The following is a 15,978-nucleotide window of genomic DNA, read 5'->3' on the forward strand; positions in this document are numbered from 1 at the left end:
ATAAGCAAACCAGGCCTTGAGGGGTGGGGGGATTGAGTGGACTCAAGTTACTCCCTTGTCTGAGAAGGTTCATATGGCATTATGAGACATTGCACATAAAGACTAGGAGTAGTTACTACCATGATAAGTCCAGTGTTAACTGTTGTAGGGAACACAATGGATGTCTTGAAGGAGAATAGACAGGTGTATGCGCCTCTGCATTCTATTTGTATAATTGTGCACACTATTCCCTTGGAAAAGCTTGGATAGAAAAATGCAGATTTTGATTAGGGCCATTCATGATGACATTAGTATCCTCTCACTCCTGCTTGTGCCATTTAGGAGCATTACATGAGAGTAGTTGGTGCATAGGGATTGTAATGTGAACGGGACAGCTGAGGTTAAACTGACATCACTGAGGTCATAGTTTAGATGCATATGAAAAGGGGGCATATGAAGAACATGTGTAGGTGAAGAAGCACACACTTTCTGGTAATGGAATGTGGCATTGACCAAGGTTTAGCTCCGTTCACATGCACGTCTTTCATTCTATAGAGCTATGACTTTATTGGCTGGGGTATGCAGTGGTTACCTCTGCTTCTAGTCGTGTTTGATTCTTGCTTTTTGCCTTCTGTGTAGTGTCTACCCATTTTCTCTGAGTCTCCATAGATTATTGAGCTTGTGCTTCATTTTCATCCCTACTTCCCAAAGATTTGCTATATATCTGTTGGGCGATGCTGCAGATTGCCCGTAGGTGCACATGGTGTGTTTTTCTGTGTGCATGTGTGCATGTGACGCCTGTGTCCTGCAGTGGGTTTTGGCAACCCCATTTAGGATTAGTTTGTCTGTCTGTCCTGCACCCCTTAAGTCTGAAGTTAGACTCTGGTTTCCTTATGATGGTGAAAAGGATAAGCAGGTAATCAGAGAATGAATGAAAAAACACATAAGATACCCTCTGGACCTGAGTGCATCTCTGATATTGTTGCCAGTGGACAGGCTTTCCCTTTGTCATTGTTTGTCTCCTGTCTGATAGGAGAGACCACTGATGTGTTTAACACCACTTGTTTGAGATCATTCAAACTAATGCAGTACCAGTAATGAAATCTGTAGTGCTATCAGAAATTGTGCATATTCTTACTTTCAGGAGTACTTTTATTGTATAGATTAGGATACATTTACCTTTCTAACAAAGAATGTGGTATTTATGTATAAAAAGAAAGTGCCATCTGTATCAGAACTCAGTTTCTCTTTCACCTTTAGTTGCATTTATGCTTTTATCAAATTTAAATACATTTGGTAACTGTAGGTGTGCTTGGATTTTGCACTCTGTTTTCAGACACAACTTATCAATGAAATGCAGAATGACTTATAAAAACAAAGCATAACACGGCAAAATACCAGTTATGCATACTTGGTGTGGTTTGTGCAAATAAATAAACATCAATGTTTTAAAGAGGTAAAATATGGATTAAAGTAGGGTTGTTCTTTGCATGCTGTTGTGCACATATAGTAGCTTTTATGATTTAAAAGTGATGAATATAGTTGATTGCGAAAGCTACTCAGGAGTTAACGTGGGTGAGGGATGTAGAAAGAAGTAGCTGAGAAATTAGTGAAAACTCCAGCTTGTATGTGAACAGAGTAACTTATTTTACTGACTTGATGTCAAGAAGTGAGGAGACTAGTTGATATCTTTCTATTCTATTGTTGCAGTATTCATAACATGAGGGATTCCCTGCTAAGGGCGACCAGACATCTGGCCAGTATACCAAAGCCATTTACTGCTTACAAGTATGTGGGATATTGCACGTATGCTGCCTGCATACGAAGGGCATAAATGCAATGCCCACATGTATTATCCTCAGAACTTCTCTGCACTAGTCCAAATGCCACCTTCGATAGTATGTCTTCTCGCTCGAGTTGTTTGCTACTGTATCAAGCTGTTCCAGATAAGTGCCCCATTGGGGTTGTTTTTCTTTCTTATTTGCTGTTGTGTTTGTGAGGTTTTTTTCATGTCATCTAAGAAAGGCAAATGCCAGTGTGTCTGACAAATTCCACATAAAGATAGTCAAAAGTGGTGCTTATTTTGCTTAGGTCTTACTCACAACCATAAAACTTGTTCCAGTTACCAGGCCTTTGTGCATAAGACTTTGCATAGTCAGCTGTCATCGCTAGCTGTTTAACCGACATCTTAAATGCTTAGTGAAAGATGCTGTGGAGGGTACATCTGGGTCTTCTGCCGAGTTAACAGTGAAGAGAAAGTCCAGACAGCCTAGGTCTGACTCCTTGGCTGCGCCTCCTACATCAGACGTCTCTCTCGAGGTCGATGAAGGCCCGGAGATCCATCTGGTCCTTGGTTTGGATTGCTTGGCTTAAACTGATTCAGAGGTCGCCATGGATCCGATGACAGGCTCGTCCTCTGAGGCTCTTCAGACATCCACTTCAGATGTTCAGGAGGAACCTAGACTCATGATTTCAAGAAGCCCTAGGGGGATCCCTTAAATATTAATTGGGGAGGAAGTCCCAACTACAGTTGTGGAGTGTAGGCCAATATCACGCCTTGCCACTTTTCGTAAGGTGGATATGCACATTAAAAAGAAGCAAAAGACTGAGCATTCTGCTTCCTTAGAGATCCACAAAGTGAATGGAGTTTTACCCAAGGGTTATTTAATGCCCTTATGGCCCTTAAGCCTCCTTCTGGTATCTCTTTCCCCACTCTGCCTTGGACATCTTCACCACAAAAGAGAATTGGGGAGTAGGATTATTCTGAGGAAGAATTTTCTTCAGATGATGAATCCTTAGCTTACTCTACCCAGATTCCTTCCCCTCCGGAGTATGCTTCTCCAGAAGAGTTTAATGGTACCGATTCTCCACAGAAGAGATTACTTTTGCAGAAACTATTTCCAAAGTGAGGGGATTTTTCAAATGTGATAGTTCCCAGGTTAGTGATGTGAAGAAGAGATACTATGACCTATTGTAAATGGATTTGTCTCCTCCTTCTGCTGTTCCTTCAGGTGTCCATCAGCTGATCCTTCTGTGGTCTCTGTGGCCTCAGATAAATCTCCCAGATTACTGCCATCTACTTCACCTCTCCCATCTGATAAGGAAAATAGGACTATGGAAAGGCTGGGGAAGAAGGTTTTTAGTTCTGCTACTCTAGCTTTCCTTGCTATTAATTATACTCCTATGACCAAATATGTTGCGGCTCTTCTATCACAGGCCACTCAAGTTATTTCTGATCTTCCTGATTCTAAAGGCAAAACAAATTCCTTGTCCGTATTAGCAGCTTCTTCTCAGGTAGCAAGACATTTAGTTAAGCATAGTTATGATGCAGCAGAAGCATCTTCTGCGGCAGCTGCATCAGGCTGTCTTTTGAGAAGGTATTCCTGGTTAAGACTTTAACCACTGCCAGATGACATTAAAGCTAAGTTACAGGAGACTTCTCTGGATAATAAAGAATTGTTTGGTTCTGCTGCTGAGTTGTTTAAGTCTTTGCAGGAGAAAAGTAAGGAGCTACAGGATTTGAAACACATTTTTGTCTCACTGGTACCAACGTTTCACAGAAGTTATCCCTCCCAAGACTGTTTTGTGCAGAAATAGGCTCACACTCTTCCATCTAAGACTAAAAAGAGTGGCAGGAGGCCTCCTCCACCTAATACTTTTCAGTCTGCTCCTACCCCAAAGCAACTTTTCACTGACAAGCTAGGTAGTCCGTGACTACCACTCTCGCCAGAGCATTATTCCTCATTCCCTTTGTCTTTCACTGTCTCTTCCAGTTTGGGGACACACATGGGTGCTTTCCATTATTCAAAAAGGTTATTTCATGGTCTGCAGGATTTGTTGAATCAGGGAACAATTCAAGAGGTTCCACTCACCCACAGAGGAAATGGGGTTTATTCGAGAATGTTTCTAGTGCCCAGAAGGGATGGTCCCTGGAGACCAATTCTGGACCTCTCATGCCTCAACACCTTTTTGAAGAATCTTTCTTTCCTCAAGCTTTCCTTTCAGACTTTATTTCCTCTCATTCTTCTTCAGGCTCTTATGGCATCACTGGATATCAAAGATGTCTACCTTCACATTCCTGTTGATCACCTTTACAGGAAATTTTTATGTTTCTCTGTTGCTTCCTTCCATTTTCAGTTCTCTGCTTTGCCCTTTGGCCTTTCTACTGCCCCAAGGGTATTCACCAAATGCCTAGCACCTGTAATTGTTTTCTGCAGGCTTCAAGGCATCCACATTTTCCCTTACTTAGATGACCTTCTGATTCAGGCATCTTCTCCAGAGATTTTGTTGCAGAACCTATACTCCACTATTTTCCTTCTACAGAGCCTGGGGTTCACCATAAATTTCACAAAATCATCTCTCACCTGTTCTCTGGATCATGTTTTCCTGGGGTGTAGAATACAGGCAGACGACCTTATACTGGCTTCTCACCCATCTCCAAAGGCTATGTCCCTCATTTCTTTCCTCCAAAGTCTTCTCCCTCTACACTCTCTGTCACAGACAAGGAATTTCTCAGACTTCTGGGATTCATGGCATCCACCATTCCAGTGTTGCCTCTGGCCAACCTTCACATGAGGAAGGTTCAGTAGTTCCTAAAAATAGTTTGGATGCAGCATGCACATCCCGTAGAGGCTTTGGTTCCTCTCCTTCCTTGTCTGAAGAAGGAACGCCATTGGTGGATTCAGCAGGTGGCCCTGAACTCAGGTCTGCCTCTGCATCCTCCTCTTCCCTCTCAAGAGTTTTTCACAGAAGCTTCAAATGTAGGTTGGGGAGCAGCCTTCGGCTCCGTGAAGGTACAGGGGGTCTGGTCACCTTCCCAAAGAAAGAAACATATCGATATCAAAGAGATAAGAGCACTTCTGCTGGCTCTTGAAGCTTTTCATCCTCTTTTCCTTCCATGTCATCTCAAACTGTTTACAGACAACACCATAGTCCTCTGGTATGTAAAAAAAAAGGGGGGGTGAAATCTTATCATCTTTGCAGGTTAGCACTCATGGCTTGGGAGCTTGCAGTTCAGTATCATGTCACTCTTCAGGCAGTGTACATCTCCTCCATTCGGAATTGTATGGCAGACACTCTGAGCAGTAGGTCTTTGACTCAATCCCAAGAATGGATGTTTCACAGGGATATGTTTCTGGACATTGTCCACCAGTGGGGTATTCCTCAATTAGATCTATTTGCCTCCCCGCTGAATGGACAACTTTCTCTGTTTTGTGCCAGAATCCCAGGTCCTCTGGTTTGGAAGGTGGATGCCCTGTCCTTTTCTTGGAAGGGGATTTTTTTATGCATATCCCCCTTTCCCCTCATTCTAATGGTCCTGTTCAAGATTCAGCTGGGCAAACCCAGAATCTTGCTGGTGGCTCTCTTTTGGCCAAAACAGCATTGGTTCCTTCTTCTGTATTTAGCCAAGGGTAGTCATCACAAGTTACCTCACAGAATGGACCATCTTACACAAGACAAATGATCTCTTATCCATCACTACCTGTTGACTCTAAAACTGCCTCTGTGGGTGATAGGATTTTGATTTCTTGCATACACCTTTTTTTCTGAGGACGTGCTTAGGGTTCTGCAGAAAGCCAGAAAAACTAATACTAGGAAATTCTACTTATCTAAATGGAAGAGGTTTTCTGTCTGGTGTCCTTTATATAACTTGTATCCACTGACTGTAGATGTTCTACTGGTTCTCTCTTACTTGTGTGAATTGCTCAATGCTGGGTTGCTCTATTCTCTGTCAAGTCTGTTTCTGCATGTCTGCCTTTATCTCCTCCTTTAGCTTCTAGGTTTGAAGCGAAGCAATTCCTCAGAGGCATCCTGTATATTAAACCTCACAAGAAGCCTGTTCCTCCTCCTTGGGATCTTAATTTTGTTTAGGAAAAATTGACTTTGGCTCCTTCTGAGCCTGTGGCTACAGCTTCATTGCAGCATTGCTCTTGGAAGACTGTTTTGCTGTTAGCTTTGACTTCAGCCAGGCGCATCTGAGTTTCAAGCCATTATGGCTTGTGCTCCTTTTTTGTTTTTTTCATAAGGACAGAGTGTCCTTGCATACTAACCCTTCATTTATGCCCAAGGTTGTGAATGAGTTGTCAGTTAATCAAGCCATTCATTTGCATACCTTTTTCTCTTCTCCACATTCTCCTAGTGAGAAGGTGCTACATACCTTGGATGTGCATAGACAGCTCAAATTTGATTTGGATTAAACAAAGGCTCTCAAGAAATCTGATCAACTTTTTGTTCCTTTTCTTCCCAGATCTTTGGGATTGCCTATTTCCAAGATGACTATTTCCTCTTGAATTTCTAAGGCTGTTTCTTTTTATTATGTTTCCCATGTAAGAATCTTCCTTTTTCTCTTAAGGCTCAGTCTACTAGTTCTATGGCTTCGTCTGGTGCTTTCTTCAATGGTTTGGACACTAATTCCATTCTTGAAGCAGGTACCTGGACTTCTGTACATACCATCACCATACACTGCAAGTTGGATGGAATCTCCAGAGCTAGTTTTGCTAGGGCCATTCTTCATGACTTTCTGTCAAGGTTCTTTACAAGCTTTGGTACTGTCCTTCATAGTAGTAGAACAAAAAAAGAAAATCACATTTATATTATACAATAAAAAAAGAAACGCATAATTGCGTGCCAGTGTACACTTCTTCAGATCCAGTATATCCATTAAATATTAAAATAATATATTTAAAAAATCAAAATAATATTAATTAAATTTTCAATCATCCAATAATTATTAAAATCAAATTGTAATGTACATAAAAAAGAAAAGGTACAACACACAAGAAAAGTATAACGATAGAGGCTGACATATATAGAAAAACTGCCTGCCATATCTCGAACCATATAGAAAAGAATTCTTTCCTACTAATTAAACATCAAGAAATATAAGTCACAAGAAATCACATAGCAGTTATAACCTGTTGTCAAGATATATATATATATATATATATATATATATATATATATGTATATATATATATATATATATATGTCTAATTGATCTGTTTAATAATAAAATAAAAAAAAATGTAAATATAATATGAGAGCTAAAAAAAGAGCTAAAAAAAAATAAAATAAATATATTTCAATTATATATATATAATGAACCTAAAAAACTAGAACATATATTAAGATGTATGTATATATATGTCTAGCTATAAAATTATTCATCAAAACTTATATATTAAACAATATAATATATTATAGTATCTGAAATGGAGACTGAAATCTATATAAAGAACATATAACAAAAAATCAATGTAAGACTAGTAAATTCATGTTATGAATACTGCAACACTAGAATAGAAAGACATAGTATAGTTGTGTAAAATCTTACCATAAAGGTAGATGTCCTTCTCTTCACTGTTGCAGTATTCTATCCTTCACTCCTAACCCCCTGGGTATTGTTTTTTCTTATGTATGTATGATTAAATTCTCTGTTTCTTTGGACTGTTCCTTCTTGGCCATTCCAGTTCTGAAGATAGTACGTGTGGATGTCGCACCTATGGCCTACATACACAGGGAGCATACATGTGATGCCCCATGTACTTGTAAGCAGTAAAAGCCTTTGATGTACTGGACAGATGGGTTGCTGTTGGCAGGGAATCCCTTAGGTTATGAATACTGCAACAGTGAAGAGAAGGACCGCTATTGTTATGGTAAGACTTTACATGGCTTTACTTTCCGAGGTGGTGAGTAGTTTCAGCTTGATTTTAATAAACTGTAAGCAAAAGAATGATAACTATATAGTCCAAGGAAATATCACCTACAGCTCCAATGTTCATTTAGGATTGAATGGTACACACTGGAAGATCAGTTGGGGGCTGTTGGATTCCTGTTGTTTTTCCTTGAGGAGTAGGAAAAGGGCTAATTTTTGCAGAAAACTTGCTTGTTTGGCATGCTGCCGAGACCTGGTAGGTGTTGTTTGCAATGTAAATATATATGTGTAATCTTTCAAACATCTTATGATGTCATATTTGTACATGGGGGAAGGAGAAGAACAACAAAGAAGCATGTAAGAATGTAATCCTTCCAGGTTTCCCTTCCCGTGCTGTAACCAGTATATCCTAGTCAGTTTGATGGCATGGGGGTCTTCACTTATCCATTGATGCCTGTTTGGACAGGCTGGCCTAACTTTCAATGGTGGAGGAACTATGGATAATTGAGTGGTGGTGCAGTATCTTCAGGGGAGACCCTTTCTAGAGAGGAACTAGGAAAAATGGCTGATCATAGTAGAAAAGTAAGGAACTGTGGATGATTTGGGGTATATATTCGTATAGAGGTACACAAAAACTAACAGTACTCTCTTTCACGGTGCTCTACAAATTTAACTGTACTATATACAGAGTCTGATTTCATTGCATTTTTTTAGAATTTGGATCTCATTTTGTCTTGTTCATTTGTGTTATGGTATCTATTTTATTGATTGTTTTTTTTCTTACGGTGTTTTTATCTAATTTGCTTTCTTTCAGATATTGACCTGTCCTGTAATGATTTGACCAGAGTCCCCGAGTGTCTATATACTCTTTCTAACTTGAAACGCCTGAACCTTAGCTCTAATCAAATCGCAGAACTATCACTATGCATTGATCAGTGGACACAGCTTGAAACCCTCAACCTTTCCAGAAACCAACTTACTTCTCTTCCGGTACATTGCTTTTTATACTTTTTTTTCCTGAATAAAAACATATTTAAAATTGTGTAAATGTATTTATAAACCAAATCATTGTCATTCCAGCTGTTGAGTAACACTTAATTATCTGTTTAATCCTCTTTATGCAGATTCTGTCTATGCTGAAAAAAGTCATTCTAACTCCTGCAGCTCTTCACTTGTTACCTTTATTTATTTGTGTTTTTTTTTTTTTTGCTTTTACCTTGTGCAAGGAAATGAGATTACCCAAAGAAAACCCTGCAGCAGAGAGAGAACATAGAAAACTCTACACAGACACTGACTGGAGCTGTGTGGCAAAGACTCCTTTTAAATGTTATTACCAAACTTTGAGTGCAGTTGTCTTCATATTTTAGTTACTGTTTTTTAGATCCAGTTCTGTAGTATTTGTATATCATTAGCACCATCTTTATTTGTTTGTTATAACCCTCAACCCCCCACGCTGCCCACCAGCATTACTGGTCATGTGACCTTTCCAGATTCTACTGATAATGCTGCCATTTTATCAACTTGTCCCACCCAGGCCATTTCAGTTCTGGAGTCTATTTCTTCATGTTTTACACCAGTTTCACCTCCTTATTAAAACTTTTATACTTGGATGTCCCCTTTCTAGCCATCTGGTGATAAGAGGAAAGGGCTTTGTTTATAAGGTTTGTTAATTCTGGCTTCAGATAATTAGAAATTATTTTAAAAACTGGCATGGTTATTGAATACATTTCAAGCAGTCTTCTAATTTGGCATAACTCCAGAGTATGCACAAGTGGTGAGAATAGTAATCTTAGGTTTCCTGTCAGAATTTGCAAATTCCCACTCATTGCCTCTTTATTTTACCTTCAGGTTAAAAAGTCTACCTTTTCCATATGTAATGCCCCCAAAATAGGGAAATCATGTATTTTTTTCCCATGTAACTACATGATTTTCCCATTTTAACTAATCAGTTGGTACTTATTTTACAGGTAAGTGCATGGGTGCTGCAGCCTTTGTTTAGCAACAAGCAGTTGTAGCTTGACCTGGCTGAGGTATTGTATACTATCACCTATGTGGTTATCATTGACAAACTTAAACCTGAACAGTAACCCTTATGTTGTAAGATGGATAGCTGGTTGGTTGTCAGACAGAACCAGTGTTGTCAGAGTTACAGGTACCACCTTGGAAAGTAAAAATTTCATGAGTGGTTCCTCAGTACTTAGTACTGGGTCCACTAATATTCAGTGTTTGTTTCTAAGATTTACAAATCCGTATCATTGGTATCTAGCTAACAAAGTTTGTGGATGACTGTAAACTTAGCCCTGTTATTAGGGCACCTACTGTAACCAATTCCAGATAGGATTATGCAGGTAAGGGTTACAAGAACAACAGAGTCAAACTAAATGAAAGAAAATGTAGTTTGCTTTGGAAAAAGAAAAAAACAATTCCAAGACATGTTGCATAGATGATGTGTCCCTGAAAACAGAGACTGTTATTTGTGATTTAATTGCCTTTGTGGATGACTCCCATATCATTTCACCTTCATGTTCCACTGTAGTTAGGAAATCCTTTTAGCTGCCCACTTAATAACAAAGGCATCTCATTCAAATCAAAAGAAGTATTACTTCCTATTTATTCAATTGCAATTAAAACACATAATGGAAAATAAAGTCTCTTTTTGTATGTATCCTTAAAAATTTAACTCTGCTGGAATTAACCTATTGAATTTAGTTAGATTATATATTACCCCTAATGAGAATAACTGGGATTGTACCATGGATAATTTAAAGGACCCATGCTTGAGATAAAGCATTTAGGAAAGAATAATGATGGCCTATATCCAAACAGGACATTGAGGAACATGGATGCAATGATTGGCCTAATGAGGGCTTAATGAAGGAGAACAATGACATCCTGAGATCTAGACCCAATTCCTTTGTTTATAAGCTGTGCAATGTAGAAGGATTATCTTACAACAGTAGATGCATGTTGGTGAAAAGTTAGGTCACTGTCCACATAAATTCCCAAATCCCGAACAACTGGGTCAACTCCTAGGGGTGTATTGTCAATGTGGTAGTTCCCTGAGTAGTGAATATAGTAAGAGAGATAAAAGAACTAGAACTGGAATCTTTAGAAAAGGTTAGGAACAAATTACATAGAAATAATGGGAATTGTGGGAACAATATATACAGAATAATGTTTTGGAGGAGGAATGAGGTTTAAGGAAGGCAAGAATTGAATGAGTTATGTAATGTTCTGTATAGACAATTATGTATGATATATAATGTTTGCAACTGAAAATATATCAATATTGTTTTTTTCATGTATATAAATGTATGTTCGCCTATGTCATAAGTGATAATTCAATAAATATGTTTCTTGTTTAAAAAAATGTGGCAGTTCCCTGGGGAGATGTCTTCACAAAAGATAAGATAATGCATTTTTGGCATTTAGTTTCAGACCATGATTTTGACAACAGTTATTTATCTGAGACAAACCTTCCTGCAGGATGGCTAAGTCATTTAGGGATTAAATGACTGCTCCTACCTTTCACTTATTTGCGAACTTAGTCAGCCAGAGCTCTTTGGTATCATAGGTCTTAAATACCTCACCCATGGTGGTCTGTATTTAGTCTTTTACACAATAAAAACTGTAGTCTCCTTGACCTACTACAGCTTCACAGAACTAATGGCTCCTCAATCCCTTAAATCAACGAATCAGTAGGTCACATTGGTGAGACAGATTCATTTCCTGGTACATTCCCCTCGTCGAGAATAAACTACATCTACAAGTTAAGCAAAGTGCTATATTTACTATTTTCAAGACTAACCTCGGCAACTGGAATTTACCAAGGCCTGTCTTGTATATCCCTTTTTGAGGAAGTTTTGATATTGGGTATCAGTTTATATACTGATTGCCTAATATATACCTGTATACCTTGTTAATGTATGATTTGCATGATTTGTTAATAGTATTTTGCTACAGTAATAGGACTGAAAAGCAATAATACTGATATTACATACTGCGCATTTTTCCAGCTAGTGTTACTCCTATCAGAATTGTTGAAGTCCCTGACTTGTTCCTTAGGTTTAGCACAATAAAGTCCAGGGTGCCAGAGAGAAGATCAGGGATCTGCATGTTTGTTACTCAGATGAAAACTGTGTTCCTTTGTTTTTGGCTTCATTAGCAATTGAATGTTAGATGTGGGTGCTGACATTTTTTCTGAGTAGTAGTTATATATTCATCTGGTAAACAGTTGTATCACAGGAGTGTATTTGTATCAGTTCAAGAAATATGTAGTGGATCTTCATTCTTTGTGTCTATCTATGAGTAATGCCTTCAGCCTTGCTATTTCACACAGGCAAATTTAGAACTAACCCCCCCCCCCCGGATTTGGGAATTCCCTACTTCCAGGGCAGACCTACCTTCATTCTTGTGTCACATTTTTAATTTTCTTTATCATTTTGTCCCAGGCCCAGCAGACTTTGGATGACAAAATCCCCGAAGTTGCAAAAAAGTATAAAGTGCTGCCTTTCTAGTTGTGCCTGCTGTACCACAGTGCATGGGATCCTTGCTCACTCATGTAAAAGGAATTTTTGTTTTCTTTTTGTAATTGCATAATTTACCTTGACATTTGAGTGCCATATGGTATAATTTTACTAAGGATTAGATGGAAGACTGCTGCCATTTCCATTTAAATATTCTCCTAGATGTTCATCGTGTTACCCTGCTGCAGTCATCACACTTGGGTTATCCTGCCGTCAGGCGATCCCGCAGTCGGCCTGAGTTCCAAAGTCTTGGTCCGGCGTTGGTTGCTGTCGCTTCTTCCCTGACGTCAGTGCGCCAGGGGTATATAAGAGGCATCCGATGCCATTTTCTTCAGTCTTTCTTGCCGCGCGGTGCCCGAAGCAGAAGCAGTTCGCAAGTGCCAGTCGGCCGACACCTGAGATTTTCGAATCGAATTTCAGTCCGAAGTCTTCAATAAAGCTAAGTACCCCGTTGGGGAACCTCTTCTTGCCTCAGTCCGATGTCAGAAAAAGTTAACAATTGCATTTCTTGTGGGAAGCAAATACCTCATAAGGACTTCCATTCTTATTGTATTCCTTGCCTAGGCCCAGACCACGACGTCACAGGTTGTTGGTTTTGTGCTAGGTTTAATAAACGAACTATCAAACGCCGTTTTGACTTTGCACGACATTACTTTAGTAGGAAATTTAATTAAATCATGCCGTCGGAGCAGCAAACGACCGGCATGCATAAAAAACGCAAGGATAAGGACAAGCAGCCTAGGAATAAGCCAGACTCCGAGGCCTCTGCTGGGCCTGTCGCCGGTTCTCCAGTTTTCAGTGAGGCACCTACGCAGCCCCTGACGACCACAGAATTGGAACCTCAGACAGCTGCGGATTCTCAAGCGGAGTGTACTAGGCCGTCGCAGCCATCTTCATTAGGCCCTTCCGACACTGGAGCAGAAGGAGATCCTGGTGCAGTAGAAACACCTTCGGTTGCAGAAGGTGTCTTCAGACCGACTACACTCACCATTAAATCTTATGCTAAGCTTAAAACTCCACTAAAACCAAAAAAGACTGTACATCAGTCTACAGTTCAAGGCCCCATGCCTAAGAAACAGATGCTTAAGATGACTGAAGATTTGATTACCCTAATGAGGGGTTCCCATCCCCCTCCAGATAAAAGACCAAGACAAGAGGAGGATTATGCTTCCTCTGACCAGGTTTCACTTTCCTCAGATTCTTCTGAGGAACAGGATTACACTTTTCCCACTTATGAAGACTCTGATGCTGAATACTCTATCCCCTCAGCATCTCCTCCTGAAGACTACTCCTTTGTGGAAACTTTACATACCATGAGGGAACATTTCCACTGGGAAGGCCAGGACTACTCTGATTCTAAGAAAAGGCTCCGAGAGTTCCTTTCACTACTCCAGCACAGACCACTTGCTATCCCTCCAGTTTTAGACATTGTGGATGATATTTACTTGGAGTCTAGTCTAAATCCAGACTCTCTACCTCCTGCTCCAGCCAAACCAGACAGGTACTACAGAGTACCTGACTCACACAAATTCCTTTATAAAAGCACTGTGGCTGACCCAGAAACAATTTCCCAGGGTCCCAAATGGGCTAAAGCTTCTATGGTAAAAATCCTGTGCCCTCTGAAAGGGATTCCAGAGCCCTAGATAGATGGGGAAAGAAGATATACACCTCAGCTACTCTGGCTATGAGAGCATTAAATTGTCAGTTTCACATGCTGAAATATCAGCAATTCCTAATGTCTCAATTAAAACAAAAAATGAGCACACATTCTGAACAGTCTGAATTCAAGGAAATGCAGGATCTGTTGCATGCAGCTGAACAGGTGGGCAAACATACTTTACAATATGGATTTGATTCATTGGGAGCTTCCTGTAGAGCAGCTGTTACTGGGTCTGTCATACGTAGACATGCTTGGTTAAAAGAACAAACCCTACCTTGATCATGTTAAAGCAAAATGATTGGATGCACCTTTACAGCAGGATGTATTATTTGGTGTCAAAGCAGAAGAGGTTTAAAGAAAATGGTGGATAAGGCAAAGTCTATGCAGACAGTCAAGGATTTTTTACAGGTACAACCCCCTCGTTTCAGCAGAAATTGGCCAACAAAAAACTGGTCCTTTCCAGCTTCTGACAGATGGCAGAGGTCAGTCACAAGGCCCTTACAAACCTCGCCAATGGGGTACTGCTACCCAGAAAGGAGGAGAAGACAGGCCCCAAGCTAGCAGAAGACAAACACAATGACTCAATCCTCAAACTATCAAGCAAATCTCTCTTGGCAGCTCCCTTGGGAGGAAAATTAGCACTTTTTGCAGACAACTGGCACATCATCACAAAAGACAAATGGGTCCTAAACATTGTCTCACAAGGATACAGATTCCACTTTCATACCTTGCCAAGGATAAAAGGAATGCCAAATCTGCCACCAAATCAATGGGCAGAGGCACAAAAACAAATTACAGCTCTCATGGACATGAGAGCCATTCAACAGGTACCTACACAGGAGCAAGGACAAGGATTTTACTCAAGACTCTTTCTAGTCCCAAGAAAAGACAAAGCATGGAGACCCATTCTGGATCTTTCAGTTCTGAACATCTATCTACAAGTACCAAAATTCAAGATGCTAGCACTACAGCAGCTTCTTCCCATGCTGGGCAAGAATGCTTGGTAGTAACATTGGACCTCGAGGAGGCATACCTGCATGTCCCTGTCAGACAAAATTGCAGAAGATACCTCCGCTTCATTGCAGGTTCAACCCATTATCAATTCTCTGCACTGCCCTTTGGCTTATCTACTGCACCCAGGGTCTTCACAAAATGCCTGGCACCAGTAATTGCATACTGCAGACAAAGAGGAATTCAAATATACCCATACCTGGATGACTGCCTTATTCAAGCAGAAAGCAAGGACATTCTTTTAAAGCATCTGGCATTTGTCAAACACCTTCTAAGTTGCCTAGGGTACACAGTAAACGAAAATAAATCAAAATCAGTGCCCTCACAAAACATAATATTCCTGGGTGCCAGCTTGAATACAACGGCACAGATGGCTTATCTCACGCCAGACAAGCAACAAAGCTGACTCAGTACTTCAAAATAATGGCAACAAAGACCCAACTCCCTGAAAGAAAAATTCTGCAGGCCTTGGGATTCATGGTATCTTGCATACTACTAATACCATTTGCAAAACTGCATATGAGGAAACTACAATGGTACCTGAAAAGCGTATGGACTCAGCACATCCACAGCTTGGAAACAATGATACCACTCATTCCCTGCCTTCAATAGGAGTTTCTATGGTGGGCACAGGCATGTGTCACCTCAACAAGGGTCAGCCTTTCACCTTACCCACAGCCAGGCAAACTGTGACAACAGATGCATCGGACTATGCCTAGGGGACACACATGGCAGGACAGTGCATTCAGGGCAAATGGACTACAGATCAAAGGCATCTGCATATCAATCAAAAAGAAATGCTAGCAGTACAGAATGCCCTAACAGCTTTCAAGGACCTCTTACACCCAGGACAACTAATAATAAAGATGGACAATACCACAGTAATGTGGTACATAAACAAGCAAGGGGGCACACATTACTACCCTCTATGCAGGCAAGCAATGACCTTGTGGAACACAACACTGTCTTACCAAGTTCAATTACAAGCACAATTCCTGCCAGGAAAGAAAAACACATTGGCAGACGACCTAAGCAGAAACATCATGGATCCCCACGAGTGGAAACTAGATCCACAAGTATTTGCAATGATAACTCAAAAATGGGGACGCCCAGACAAAGATTTGTTTGCCAACCCCCAAAACTACCAA

General features: G+C 40.2%; 1 protein-coding gene across 1 annotated transcript in view; it reads left to right on the forward strand.

Moving 5' to 3' along the window:
- Positions 1 to 15,978, forward strand: part of FLII (FLII actin remodeling protein) — a 945,835-nt gene that overhangs the window by 275,921 nt on the left and 653,936 nt on the right. The window contains exon 8 of the mRNA XM_044089594.1: positions 8,448 to 8,623. Coding sequence (XP_043945529.1) covers positions 8,448 to 8,623 — 176 coding nt within the window. The remainder of the gene's footprint in view (positions 1 to 8,447; positions 8,624 to 15,978) is intronic.

This window comes from Protopterus annectens, chromosome 12.part0 (assembly GCF_019279795.1).
Source record: "Protopterus annectens isolate FY-2018-M chromosome 12.part0, PAN1.0, whole genome shotgun sequence".
Taxonomy (NCBI): Eukaryota; Metazoa; Chordata; order Ceratodontiformes; family Protopteridae; genus Protopterus; species Protopterus annectens.